The 14,290-nt window shown below is 42.5% G+C and overlaps 1 protein-coding gene across 1 annotated transcript in view; it reads left to right on the plus strand.

The window, feature by feature from the left end:
• USH2A (usherin) overlaps positions 1-14,290 on the plus strand; it is a 398,687-nt gene that overhangs the window by 245,582 nt on the left and 138,815 nt on the right. The window contains 1 exon segment of the mRNA XM_070401429.1: positions 13,768-13,918. Coding sequence (XP_070257530.1) covers positions 13,768-13,918 — 151 coding nt within the window.

Consider the following 14,290-nt stretch of genomic DNA (forward strand, 5'->3'; position numbering starts at 1 on the left):
CCGCAGGCCGACGCTCTATCCACTGAGCCAAACCGGTTTCGGCTGCATAATGTTCTTGAGGCCCATCCATGTTGTTGCCAATGGCGCTATTTCATCCTTTCTCATGGCTGAGTAGTATTCCATTCTGTATATGCACCACATCTTCTTTACCCAGTCCTCTATCGAGGGGCACTTTGGTTGTTTCCATGTCTTGGCCATCGAGAATAATGCTGCAGTGAACATAGGGGTGCATATATCTTTGCAAATACATGATTTCGAGTTTTTTGGGTCTATACCCAGGAGAGGGGTTGCTGGGTCATATGGTGGACTGGTACAACCACTATGGAAAGCAGTCTGGTGATTCCGCAAGAATTTAAGAAGAGTGAAGTCCATTTGGAATTAATACTTAGGCACATTGTAAATGCGTAGACTTGGGGATTCTACAAACCTAGTTTGGTCCCACTGCTTTCCCTCACTGGCTGAGTGATTATGGCAAATGCACAAATATATGTGAACCTCATTTTGTTCCTCCATAAAATCGGTTTGATGAAATTCCTAGTGATCCAAGATTAAGTAGTAGAGTGCATGTGATGTGCTGAGCTGTCTTGATCAACATTTGGAGCTTACTATTTTCTTTGTTCTATTTTGTTCTGAGACTCTTTTTTGGCCTCTTGTGACATTGTGATTTATAATAATAAATCCATCTGTGATCCTCATCCCCGTTTCTGACACAGAGCTCCTTGGATTTTCTAAGTGATGAGAGCTAGCCTGGCTTTTAGGTTAACCAGGGGTCCTGGTCTCAGTGGAACCAACTAGATGATGAGAAGGATAGAAATTTAATCTCGCCTCTGTGACCTCTGGGAGGGGAAAGGAACTTGAGATCAAGTTCAGTCCCTAGTGACCAATGATCTACTCAGTCGGGCCCATGTACGGAGCATAAGCCCATTCTCAGACTTAAGAGGAGGGAACTGTGGTAGCTCATGGACCAACCATAGGGAGAACAGCACCATTTTACAGCAGGATCCCTAAGAGTTAGGAGCAATCAGAAGTTCAAAAAGCAGGGATAGACAGACCTAAAGACAAAAAAACCAAAACACAACAACATGAGAATTACAAATGCAAACTCCATTTTATCGCATACTTTCCTCAGTCACTGAGAGCTATGCATTATTTCTATGCCTTTTAAAATGTCAAGGTGCTACTTTTTTTATGAAATTAAGAGTTCTCGAAACCAGAGAAGTATAGCTCCCGCCACCGTGTTTTCCGCTTGTCAGCTGCTGGGAAGCCACTTTGATTTATTTGGAAGATATAAGTTGCGTCACCATGCACAGGTGGCCGAGGGATATCTTAAAAATGAAAATAATGCAAAGGAATGGAAATGATAAAAATCAAGCTGTAGGTTAGAGATTGAAATAGGCACACCATAGGCTGAGATGGTGTCCCGTACTCAGAGTGTAGAAGGGAAGGGGAGCTTAACTGCCTTGTGTAATGTAAAAGCCACAATTAAGACACAGGACTGTGAGGAATAGGATTCCTTGAAACGTTCCAGCACATAAACAGATGGTTTGCCTTCGCCTTCGGTGTATTAAATGCTCCACAATTTATATTGCATCCAGTTCCTATGCATCTGTAGGACAGTTGTGCATAATGTTTTACTTCTGTGAATGTCTCCCAAATGTGTTATTTTCCCCCTGGAATAATCAACCTGCTTGAAGTAGGAAGGTAGATGAATTCCATGAATAAACCCTTTTCAATCCTTAATAACCGAATGTACTTTTGAAAACACACACCAGGCCATTTAGCGTAACCTGTGCCTTTCTCCCCAAGTATGTTATAAGAATAGAACCAAAGTGTGTATAACTGTCTTGAACATGCGCTCAGAGCCTTTTAAGAAAAATCTTGCCTTTACTTTTTTAGAATTGATAATTTACCCGGCTGTGTGTGTGTGTGTATGTGTGTGTGTAAAAATTATACGACGTGAGCCAAAGACAGATAAATTTCTATTTTATAATTTCTTCACTGTCTTGACAATGAACTTCCCACTTATAAAAACAACACTTTAGAGAGGAAGTGACTTCTGAGAAGATGGAGGGAACTTTGAAGTGTGCTTACCAGGAATGCAACAAGCCTCCAGCAAAGGGCTGTGAGCTTCCCACATTTGCATCCTCTCCTGTGGTTTCTATAGAAATAGAACCCCCTACCCCCCTCCCACCCCCGCCACACACACACACACATAGTTAACCACCATCTCTAGTGTAGCCTGGGGCAGGAGAGGGAGACCTCCCCAATATTTTTTTTTCAAAATCACATTATTTCAACTTTATCAGGGGAGAGGGCTGCAGAGTATTATTCCTTTACATTCCATTGATATTTTAAAAATCCTATTTTTAAAGAGAATAAGAACAGTCCCCCTTTCTCTTTTTTTATCTTAGAATAAAGGTTTATCTATAACTTTAAGGTTTAAAAAAAAAAGCATGTCTGTCTGACTGGCTCGGCAGTTTGAAAGCAACTTGAAGTTTTATTTGAATTCTTCCGGTGCCCTAAAGAAATTTTTGCTTTATTTTTTAAAAATAAAATCTTATTCTTTTCTTTGTCCTTTATTATCCTAGACAGACTCGATGCCAGACTTGCAGAAATTTCTGTGAGCATTTTCCTGTCTGTATAAAGTTTTATGAAAGTGAGATAAATTCTTAATACATCTTGGGTACTTAAAGTCCCTATTTTTAAACTCTTTTCATTAGGAACTTGGAGGAAATTCTTATACCTCTCTAAAGAGGTATGGATCACCCAGAGTCTAAGGTTCTAAAGACCTAGAAAACTTAATAAAGAACAGTAGATTGTTCAACTGTGTGTGTTTGTGTGTGTGTGTGTGTGTGTGTGTGTGCGTGCGCGCGCGCGCGTGCACGTGCATGCTTGTAAAATTATTCTGGAGTTCCATCCTCAATCTACTGAACCAGAGGGCGGGGCCAAGTGACCTGTAATTTATTAGGTGTACCCAAGTTTAAAAAGCACTCAACTAGGTCATCTTTATTTATTTTTAAATTGATTTCAGAGAGGAAAGGAGAGGGAGAAAGAGAGAGAGAGAGAAACACCAATGATGAGAGAGAATCATTGATCAGCTGCCTACTGCATGCCCTATACTGGGGATCAAGTCCACAACCCAAGCATATGCCCTGACCAGGAATCAAACCAGTGACGCTCAACCACTGAGCCACACCCAACTGGGCTAAATACCTTCAGAGAAAAATGATCGTTGATCCTGTCTATGACTCTGTGTCCCACTTAGAGTTGAGATGAGGGATTACTGAGGGAAAGCAGGTGAGACTGGACCCCGCACGCCTCTTGTCTTTGAATCTAGAAGCTCCCGATCCAGGGACAGAGTCCTTGCCAACGTAAGAGAAGCCAGCAGGTCCTCACAGTCTCCCTGGATGGGCAGCAGGTGACACCCTGGCTCACCAGTTGCAGGTGGCGGGTCCTGCCTGTGGCACCAGAAAGCAACAGGCCTGATGTTTTGTGCGCCGAGGAACACTGGCCAGCCTGCTATGCAGACGCTGTCGCTAAATTTCCCCTGCCCTTCGATTCCTGGAGCATCTGTCATGAGGGACTCCACGTAACTAAGACCCGAGTCTCCTTCCTCTGGGAGTTTCTGTAATGAGCGTCTTGTGGCTGCACTTGATTTGAAATGTGTCTCTTCAAGTGAGTTGTATCTCTATTCTGGATCCCACGGTTTGCTGGCTATTTGACCTCATACTTAAGATTTTTCTCTCTAGGAATTTACAAATGCAGCTCCACAGAGTGGGCTGACAGTGTTCCATTGCCTGGAGAACAATTAAGATCATGCAAATTTTTCTTTGGTAACAGTACAGGCGCCCCACGTTTTATTGCGGGTCGGGCTCCAGACCACCACAATAGACTGGATGTCGCAATAAAGTGAGTCATCCTATTTTTCCCTGGTGGAGGGTCTTGCCTTCGGTTTGTAAAAAACACAATATCTGTGAAACACAATCAGACGAGGTCTGCCTGTCATCTCTTTGAGGCAGCGATTATACAGCTAGCACGGCCGAGGCTCGGGGACTGTTGAGGATACACTAACTCATTTAATCGGCACAGACTCTGTGCGGAAAGTGCTGTTGTTATCGCTCTTTACACAGAGGGAGCAGAGGGAAAGAGGTTGGTGTGCCGCTAGCTGGTTAGTTCATGCAGCAGTCAGTGGCAGAAACCACATTCCAGCCTGGCGACTGGCTTCGGAAGCCGGTTTCTGAGCCACTGCGCACAACGTTTATTTGAAGCCTCGTCCACTGACCACTCACATCCTCTCTCAGCAAAGGCGACACAGATGTCTCGGTCTCACTCGTCAAGAGGGTCTGAAGATGTTGCCCGACACTGCAGTTGTGTCAGGATACAGTCTTGAGAGTACTGCTTGCTTGAACCATCAGGTGTCCAAAACTTGTCGCCAATGACCTAGAGAGCTGTCCTCCATTCGATACAAGACCCATGCATTCAAAGTGTAAAATCTACCGAGTCTCTTTCAGACTCTGAATTCTAACTTGACCACCACCTGAGGCGTTGCCGTTCATTGTCATTTGTGATTGCATGACCCCCGGAAAGCACCTCCTCTCCAGCCCCCGTTTGCCCATCTGAAAAGGGATTTCATCATCACATACCCATCCTCAGCGGGGTGGGTGAGGGATATGGAATGGGCCTGCACTGAGGTCGGCTGATACATCAGTAGAGGCTTGACGGTTTGTTTAAAGAATGGAAAGCATGACATGTAATGAGCGCAACTTATACCTCTACCATCACAATTTAGGCCGAAACTTAAACCAACCCCCACGCATCTGAATTTTTCTTCTCCTCCAGGATTCTAACAACTACCTCTAAAGCAAAATGTAAGGAAACAGCAGGCTGGTGGCGGTGTGTTAAATTATAAGTGAGGACTAATTGGGGATCACAGCTGCTGTTTGGGGGCTCTCACTCGCCTGGTAGGCAACACATCCGCTGTCTCCCTGTCTCCTGTATTTGTACTCTCTGTCCTGGAAACCCCTTCCCACCGTTTCCGAAGCTTGATGTTTAATTTAACACAAACGTCTTTGAGAAGCACCACAGGGGGTTGTTCCTGGTCGCTCTGGCATCGCGGAAATTGAAATGTACATGCTTTTTCTCATTTATCAAAGACAGGCAGGAATCTAAACTGACATTTCATATCAAATGAATTATGAACTGTGTACTTTGTACCTAAGGGAACAACAAGTAAATTAGAGTTTGGGATTAAAAAGAGAGAGAGACAGAGAGAAATAGGTTTTACTAAAACATAGAGGAATTTCTGTTACTGTGCCTGATGGTGGTAAGGCCAAACACAGTCTTATCACAGAACTCTAGTGAGTGGAAGCTGGCCACGTGGAAACCTGTAAGATTTAAATATATTGAGACAATTTCTCAGAAAGGATTAGACCTGGATCTTTCTCACATAGCCAAGCTTTATGAGCAGCGAAACCTTCTTGATAATCTGAAGTTAACTTCTACTACCATTTTTGTCAATCCTCCCTTTCTCAGGAAAAGAAATAATATTTTCAAATTCTTCCTGACACACTATGAGATTAGAAGTTGCTTGAGGGGAAAAAAATAGTATTCAGGATAAAAATGATATGCATGAATGTGCCATATTCTCTATGTCTTCTGTTTATCTGTCACTCCTACACATACATACACAGTCAGGCTCACACATAAGCCAGTGAAATTCTAGTGATTTTTCTAAAATCAGATCGGCTTCATATAGCTTCGTAGGAGGAGTTTAATTTCTCCTCCTATTAGCGCTGTGACCTTGAACAAATTACCAAGTTACACAATCAGACTTTGCCTCATTTGGGGGGTAGGGCAAGAAAGATGAACTGCCTTATAAGGTTGACACAGAGAGTTAAGCCTGATACATGCATGCAAAGAGTAGAACGCATTGCTGGATGCATAGTCATTGTGTACGACGTTCCAAATCATATCCTTCCACTAGATGTGAGAAAATTGGGTAGCAACAAATTATCCCCCCACTTTTTAACAGCCACCGGTTCCTTAAGCATTGAGAGCATCTGAATTAAACTTTTAAGGTGAAGGAAGATTCTATGCAATATACCAATAATCATTTCTGAAATCAATTGAAGATTCTTAGAAATTGGGGATGACCCAAGCAAAGCTATGTTTCAATTTCCATGCTATTTTTCAAAAGTAGGCATTCTAATTTGTGCTGCATATAAATTGTAGAAGGGGTATTAATATTAACACATTTGTTTCCTGCTTCTGAATTCCCCCAGGTTCATCAACCTAAAACTAACACAATTCCTTGGTATTAATCTTGCATACTTTCTGATACCAATGCTGTACTCTGGATCATAATTGTGAGGCCAAATTACTATAAACAAATATTCCGATTACACATTTTCTTCACAGAAACTCAGTTGCATAGTTATTCATTATTTGGTCAAACGAGCATCATTTTTTAAAATTCTCAACTTCTGATTCTAACTCTACTACTCCTGAGCTGAAATCAGTTCTTAGCAGTCATTCAGCATCTTCGATTGTGCTAATGACTACTGTTTTATTCTCTCTAATAGAGAATGTGAAATTAATGGCGTGTTGAGGTAAGGAATGCCCCATATATAATCTGCGTGTTTTAGGGCTCCATCTCTTTATTATTAGTTGAGTAATGAATCAACTTGAAGATTAGATCCAGTCCCACTGCTAAGGTGACTTTTATAACCAATCCCCTCTGAAGTTTTGTCAGTTGTTCACAGATCCCTTTATTGCTCGGCTCTTGATTCTATTCCAGAATAGTAAGTGCAGTGCCATCATAAGAAGGAGTCCAATTCTCAAATACAGTAGTTTATCGTCTTAACTACTTTTTAAAAAAACTATTGTTCTTGTTAGACACATTCCGCGAGGGAAGACTTAGTGCACTCTCGCCAAAGAGAGTGGCTTTGACCTGTCTTGAATTTACTCATTTTAAAATCATGTATTAACCTTGCCACGCATATCTATTTTTAATTTTACAAAGGTGAAATTCTTCAGAGAGTTATTTTAAATGAAGCGAATGAACAATATTTTAACTGAAAACGGCGTAGACTTAATCCACTAATATTTTGGTTGTGTATTTTTTAAATTATTTTTCCAATTGAAGATACATTCTTCCACAAAGGCCTCAAGTAATCAGATTCTAAAGGAAAAAGGAATTTAATCTGTGCTGCCTAGAAACTCATTTGGATGAATATGATGGTATTCAAAATAATAGGAATAATAAGAAATTCTCTTAGGAATACTAAGAGGAATTCAAATGTCAAGAGCTAAGGCTTAAATGGAGTGTCTAAATCGAGGAAATCTGTAAGGAAAAAGAATGAAATTTGATTGGTGGTTTGAGGCTTAACCCAAAAAAAAAATTCTTCTAGGCGTTCTGACCACCAACCTCAGAGCCTCTAATTAGTCTGACAAAGTGACAGTTCGGTGTTCTAGTTAAACAACTAATGTACCTGATGAAATTCAAAATTCCCATTGTTCTCTGAGCACCAGGAGCTGCACATTCGCAGCTCAGAGCTTTTTGGAAATTAACAGGGGGCGATGTCAGTCTGTCTGATGTTTCCAGCTTAACAAAGTCACTGAAACTGTCCTGCAGAGCAATTGTAAGCAACTCTTTCATCTTAAACCACAAAGGGAGGTGGAGGTGGAGAGATGCTGCCTTGGTCACGTGGATGCTAATGTGCAGTGGGATCTTCCATTTCTCAAGGTGGTCAAGAGCAATTCGTATTCCGTGGCGTCTCTCAATGCCAGTGCCCTTGGCCCACCTCTGACACCTCCTGCTATAGACCTCCTATTATACACCGTAGCTGGGGACACCCCGGCTGCTTTTCTGTTCTAATTAGGGCTTTCTTAGTGAACACGTGACCATTTTTCATCCCATGAAGAACAATCACTAGAGCCAGGTGAGATCTGCCAGTTGGGTTTCAGAGGACATTTGACAGATATTTGCACCAATTTTGATTGACGTAGCCTCACACCAGTCCGACATTGGTGAAATTTGGGTTTTCCTCAGAAATGTGGACCCAAAAGGAATCAGTGACAGACCCAAGATACAGGTTTTTTTCAAGAACATTTTATTTCGTCACTGAATTGAATAACAAAAAAATGGGTGTTTTTTTTTTTTAACAATTATCATTTTAAGCACACCCTTCCTAAGCAGAACTTCTCTCCTAAATACCCCTGTAAGTGGTGACAACCTTGAAGAAATCTCATCTTTTCTTTAGCTTGAGTCCATAAAGCCTGTTGCCTCTATCTCCTCCGTCATCACTCTCAAGCCCTTTTATTAGAAACTAGAGGCCCAGTGCACGAATTCATGCACCAATGGGGTCCCTCGGCCTGGCCTGTGGGATTGGGCTGAAACCGGTTTTATGACATCCCCCAAGGGGTCCCGGATTGTGAGAGGGCACAGGCCAGGCTGAGGGACCCCACCAGTACATGATCAGGGCCTGGGAGGGATGCGGGAGGTTGGCCAGTCAGGGCAGGGGGGACCGTGGAAGGGCTCAAGGGTGTGTCTGGCCCATCTTGCTCAGTCCCGATCAACCGAACCCCAGCAGCAAGCTAACCTACTGGTTGGAGCATCTGCCCCCTGGTCAGTGCATATCATAGCAAGCGGTTGAGCGGCCTTAACAAATCATTGGCATACTAGTATTACGCTTTGATTGGTTGAATGGATGACCGGATACTTAGCATATTAGGCTTTTATTATATAGGATACTTTTAATTTGCTAACAGAGTGTGTATCTTAATGGCTGCCTCATTAGATTTTATGGTATGTATTTAGATTATATATGCTTGTCATATTATGTTATATAACATAATTATATAGTACTATTTCTAATGACATATAGTTACATTATTATCTATTATATGTATATAGCTACATAAATGCATGTAGACAAAGGCTCATTTTGATGGGGATACTGAGAAATGGATCATTCATACCGTACCAATGGGAGTATAAGTAAATGCAACTTTCGGGAACGCACTTTGTCAAATTATATCTGAAATGGCAGCAACATTCATTCCTATTGACCCCATGATTCTAGAAAGCACACCAAAGATGCATTGATTAGGATACTCAGGATCCTTAGTATTATTTATAATACCGAAAACAATATCGTGCTGTATCCAACAGAAGCCTCTTTATTAAGTGAATATTCTTAGTCTACACTCTACAAGGAGACAGAGACCCTGCTTTGACGAAGAAATAAGACTAAGAAAGTACTATTTAGGAATAGGACTTGGACAGAAAATAAGTCCAGCCTTAACTACAACTAATGTATTTCATGGTATCAGTGATTTGCTTTTACATTTATTTAATATATTTAATGTTTGTTTTCTATTATAAATCACCTCTCATAGCATGCTGTTCTGGTATAGAACTAGGGCCACTGTCTCTGAATTTCATCAATCCCAGTTTAAATTCCCACTCTGCCAGCAGCCCAGTTTTGTGATTTGAGATAAAACACGTCACCTCTCTGAGCCTCAGATTCGTTATCTGTATTACAAAGAATTGACACTGCAATTCTGTAGTGTGATTCTGAGAATTAGGAATATTTATGTTAAGGAACCTGGCCCACAGCATACAGGTTCCAAGGATTAGCTATGGCGAGAGATTGTTTTGTGAACACGAAATCTGTTTTAGCCTACTTGTCACGATTTAATGCTGCTCTATTTGTACATCCTTGTGCTCAAGGTTGACTGTCCATTTGTTAGCACATCTGCATATTCCTCATAATTAATTTCTTTTTTAATGACATATGGTTTAGTGACTGGAAATGGAGTCTGGCCTTCTGTTTTCAATTTGTTTATGACTCAACGACTCAATATGTGTGTCTGAACTCTAATGTTCCATTCTGGAAACTGGAATTTAAAATCCTCGCTCATATGTCGCTGTTTCAGAAAACAAGAGGAAAATGTGTGATCGGAGGGATTTGAGCACATGCCAGGCCATCCAGGCAGGATGGGTACAGATAAGAGGTCATGGCTTCTCCCGTGTGATGTGAGCAGGGAGACCTGAACGAGGATGCCAGCCAAGCATCTCTGAGGTGCGAGTAGCTAGGGCTGTGCTGGGGTCAGATTCCAAGCGAAGCCAGCGGGAAGCTTCAGGGCTGCTCGGAATGAGCACACACAGGTGGACACGTGTCCCAGGCCCTGGAATTAGGCTGAGGACCTGATCGCCCCAGATGAACTGTGTCCCCGTGGCAGGGCCTCTTCAAGGCTGCTCCTCTGAAAGGCGGGGTCCAGAGTACATGCACATCTGAGTCCTGATTCCTGAAACCCTTGTAGCACTCACTGTATCTGTGTGTGTGTGTGTGTGTGTGTGTGTGTGTGTGTAATATATATATATTGATTTCAGAGAGGGGAAGGGAGAGAGAAAGAACACCAATGATGAGAGAGAATCATTGATTGGCTGCCGCCTGCATGCCCCACATTGGGAATCGAGACTGTAACCCGGGCATGTGCCCTGACCAGGAATGGAACCATGACCTCCTGGTTCATGGGTTGACGCTCAACCACTGAGCCACGCCAGCTGGGCAGCACTCACCTTTTTTATGCTGTGTACACATTTGGCGTTAGAGTTATTTGAGTCACGTCTTATCTCTATTAAATGTCAAGTAGATCGGCCCATCCCTTTTCTATCTGCCCTGCCCTTTTCCACCCACAGCAAAGAGCCTTGTGCAGAATGGCATTCAGTGTCTTTTATTATAGGTTTACATTGAATACAAACTATGATGGAGTTCTTTGGTATCTTAAGGCAATATTTTATTCCAGTGGGTTGAAATGCACACACATATACACAAAACATACACCACAGTGGTAAGAAGTTGGTGCTATGAGAATCCCACTGAACTTATTTTGTCCCCAAAACTTTACTCTTCCAGCCACTACAACCTTAGTAAGCCACTGGTCACATGAAAAAAAAAGTCTATTTTTTTTGCTTCATAGAGCTTCCCCCAGAGTTCTGTATGTCTGTATGGAGCAAAGGTTTGGGGCCTTCTCTTTGTTTGTTTTTTTTGGGGGGAAGGGTTGTGGTTTTATTACCATTGTTTGGATAGGGAAGGATCCACAAGTATACATTTATCTAAAAGTTGAATAAAATCCTACATTTATAAGTTTAATAAAAGCATGCATTCAAAAGATTATACCACACAAAAAAAGATTATACCAGCTAGACTAGTCCAATCTGTGATTTAATTTATTACTTAAAGCTTTGTATTCATTTTGCCTTCCAAAAAAAAAAAAAGGTTAAATTTGAAATTTTATGAAGAACACCCTTCCTTTGAATTTATAGGTCGGGGTGGCTGTTTTTTCCAGTCGCCGTGTAGAATGAGTATTTACTGGGCAAGATGTGTTGATTCAGGAGGTTGTCTGTGGAGTGCCTGCCCCGGGAGGGTCATATTAAACTTGAGAGAAGTGTTTTGAGCAACATGGCATCTTGGAGGCCATATATCAAGCTGATAGATACGCGGCTCTCCTGCTCCGGAACCAGGGATGGAATTATGGCCGGCTCCCAGTTATTGCTTCGGGGCTAAGGGGCCTCTGAGGAATAGGTTTGGATAAAAGGGGTTAACCAAAGGGGAAAGGAAGGTTTCCAGGATTCAGAGTTACCGAAAGCATGCAGAATGAAGAGTGCTACGTAAATAATTGAGGATGATCACTCTGTTTGGAAATATTTTGCAATGTTATATAACCAGAGTGTGACCAATTGAATGGAGTACTTTTTTTTTTTTTGTTATCACTCAGAAGAGAACTCAAGATATTGTATGATTATTATTATTGTTTTTATGATGGGGTCTCCTTCTGGACATTTCTCTATTTTCTGATAGCACGGTGATGTAGTTTTTAACACTCAAAGAGATTATTTTGGTGGGCATATTTATTATTCAAATGTCTCATGTTGATAATGTGCCAAAGCTGATTTTTGTTCTGATTTTTATTCTCCCGGCCACCTTCCTATTGTCATTGAGGTCTCTGCTCAAATGTCACCCAATGACAAGTTCTTCCCATGGCTTCCCTATACAACTCGAACTGTTGTAAAATAAGGAAAATCGCACTTCTTTCCACTTTCCCTCCCTTTGCTCTGCTCTGCTTTCCTCCCGGGCACATGTCACAGTGCGGTGTGACCTCGTGCATCTGTGTGCGCATGGCCTGCTGCCTCCGTTCCCAGGGACGCCCCGTGGGGTCAGGGGCCACGTCTCCTTCACCCAGTGCTGTTCCCCCTCCACACAAGAGATCGCTGCTTCATACAGAGGAGAGGCTCAATACCTGGTTATTGAATAAATTAGCAAATCATTGATGAACTCAAAACCCTGACAACGAATTGATGGGACGTGTAATCTAATTCTTCCCTTTTCATCTTTGGTCATTCATTAACCTCTCAGTTCACAGGCAGGTTCTCCCGAGTTGGAGAGCACATAACACTCACACCACAGAGATGAATGTTATAAAAGAAGTTGAAAATGAACCCTGATAGTTGTTTTTATTGTTTTGATCTCTTCTCCTTCACCAGTAGCCCCTACTCATCTTGGACCATAAGGAGCTTATATTACAGTAAGAATATTTCTAAAAATTACATTGTAGCACTCTAAGGGAAGTTCAAATTAGTCTAATAAAATAACAATAGGAATAATCATGACTAATAAATTTAAAACCGCCAGATCAGAGGCAACGTAACTAGGTGCTTTATTTACATTATCTCCGATCTTCATGGCAATCCTGCAAAGGAAAAATAAATCTGTCCCCATTTTAAAGATGAGAAACATACCTCAGAGTCATTAGGTGATTTTGCTAAAGCCACAGAAGTTTGTGTAGTTTGCTTCTGAGTGCCTGACGGGCTTTAGAACAGGCTTTGATATGATAGGTTCCTTCAAGCTATACCTGTTGGGGAAATAATTTAATAACCAGAGTCATTGTGTCAGCTTTGTAAGTAGAATAGGCTTTAGTTCTACTCTTTCCTGTTAGGCCTTCCAGAACTGTTTGAATAGGTTTCCCCGGTAGATTGTATCAAGCAGGTACACTGAATTCAGGGAAGACTTACCAGAGATCCCACCCGCCTGGGAAAAGCAACACGCATGCCCCACCTTGCAGCATTTTGGAATAAGGACGGAGTCCCGGTGAGAAGGGGCGGCGGACTGTGTAAAACCCAGGCACATAGCGGTTTCACTTTTACATTTTCATGGGTGAGAATCAAGGCTAGAGAGGGCTCATTGCAGCCATTCCTGTGTATTTATCATTGTAGGAAAACACAGTTACAATAAACCTCCCTCAACACGAAAATGACAAGCCCGTGTGCTCATGAGCACTGTGATTAAAGCGGCGAACGGGCGACATGGGAGAAATAAAACCCTGGACTCCTTCCCTGGTCGATTGCTTGATGATTGAGCAAAAGTTACATTGAAAAGGCGCTTCAGCATTTGCTGCACTCGATTCCCTCGGTGTTTTCAATTAGACAAACAGAAGTCCAGGTGGGAATGTGCTGCGCATTCGTCTGCCTTGCCGTGTGCTCGGGGGCTGGCTTCTGGGAGTGAAATCCCAATGCGATTGTGCTGAAGTGAACAATAGGGACCTACAGCAGCTCAGGGACGAAGATGTTAAACTAAATGGGCCATGGTTAACACGGCTGTGGATCCCGAGCCACAGTTTTTCCAGGATACGGGGCATTCCGGTCCGTCCAGCATATGTTCACCGCGGTTTTCTCTGCTCTAATTCATCCGTGTGTCCCCACAGCTCCAGATGGCGTGCTGCCTCCCAGGCTTGAGGCCGCCGCTCCGACCAGTCTTCAGGTTGCCTGGTCTACACCAGCTCGGAACAACGCCCCCGGCTCAGCCCGCTACCAGCTCCAGATGAGGCCAGGCCCCTCCTCCCTTGCATTGCTAGAGTGAGCATTCTGCCCCTTCCATCCTCCCAGCGGGCACTGGGGTGTGGTGTAGCCATAGCTTCATCTTCGTTCCCATTTGTAAAATGAAATTTACTGGGGCAACGTTGGTTAATAGCCTTAGATGAATTTCAGGTGTTTGAGCATAGGTCCGTTCTTATTTGTAACAAATAAAAACCACCTTTTGTTTTTATTTTTAATTGATTTTTAGAGAGAGGGGAAGAGAGGGATAGAGAGATAGAAACATTGAAGAGAGAGAAACATCATTGATCAGCTGCCTCCTGCATGCCCTCTACTGGGGATTGAGCCTGCAACCCGGGCATGTGCCCTGACGTGAAATCATATCGGTGACCTCTTGGTTCATGGGTTGACACT

This window comes from Myotis yumanensis, unplaced genomic scaffold (assembly GCF_028538775.1).
Source record: "Myotis yumanensis isolate MYYU_CA2020_CCGP unplaced genomic scaffold, mMyoYum1.0.hap1 SCAF_22, whole genome shotgun sequence".
Lineage (NCBI taxonomy): Eukaryota > Metazoa > Chordata > Mammalia > Chiroptera > Vespertilionidae > Myotis > Myotis yumanensis.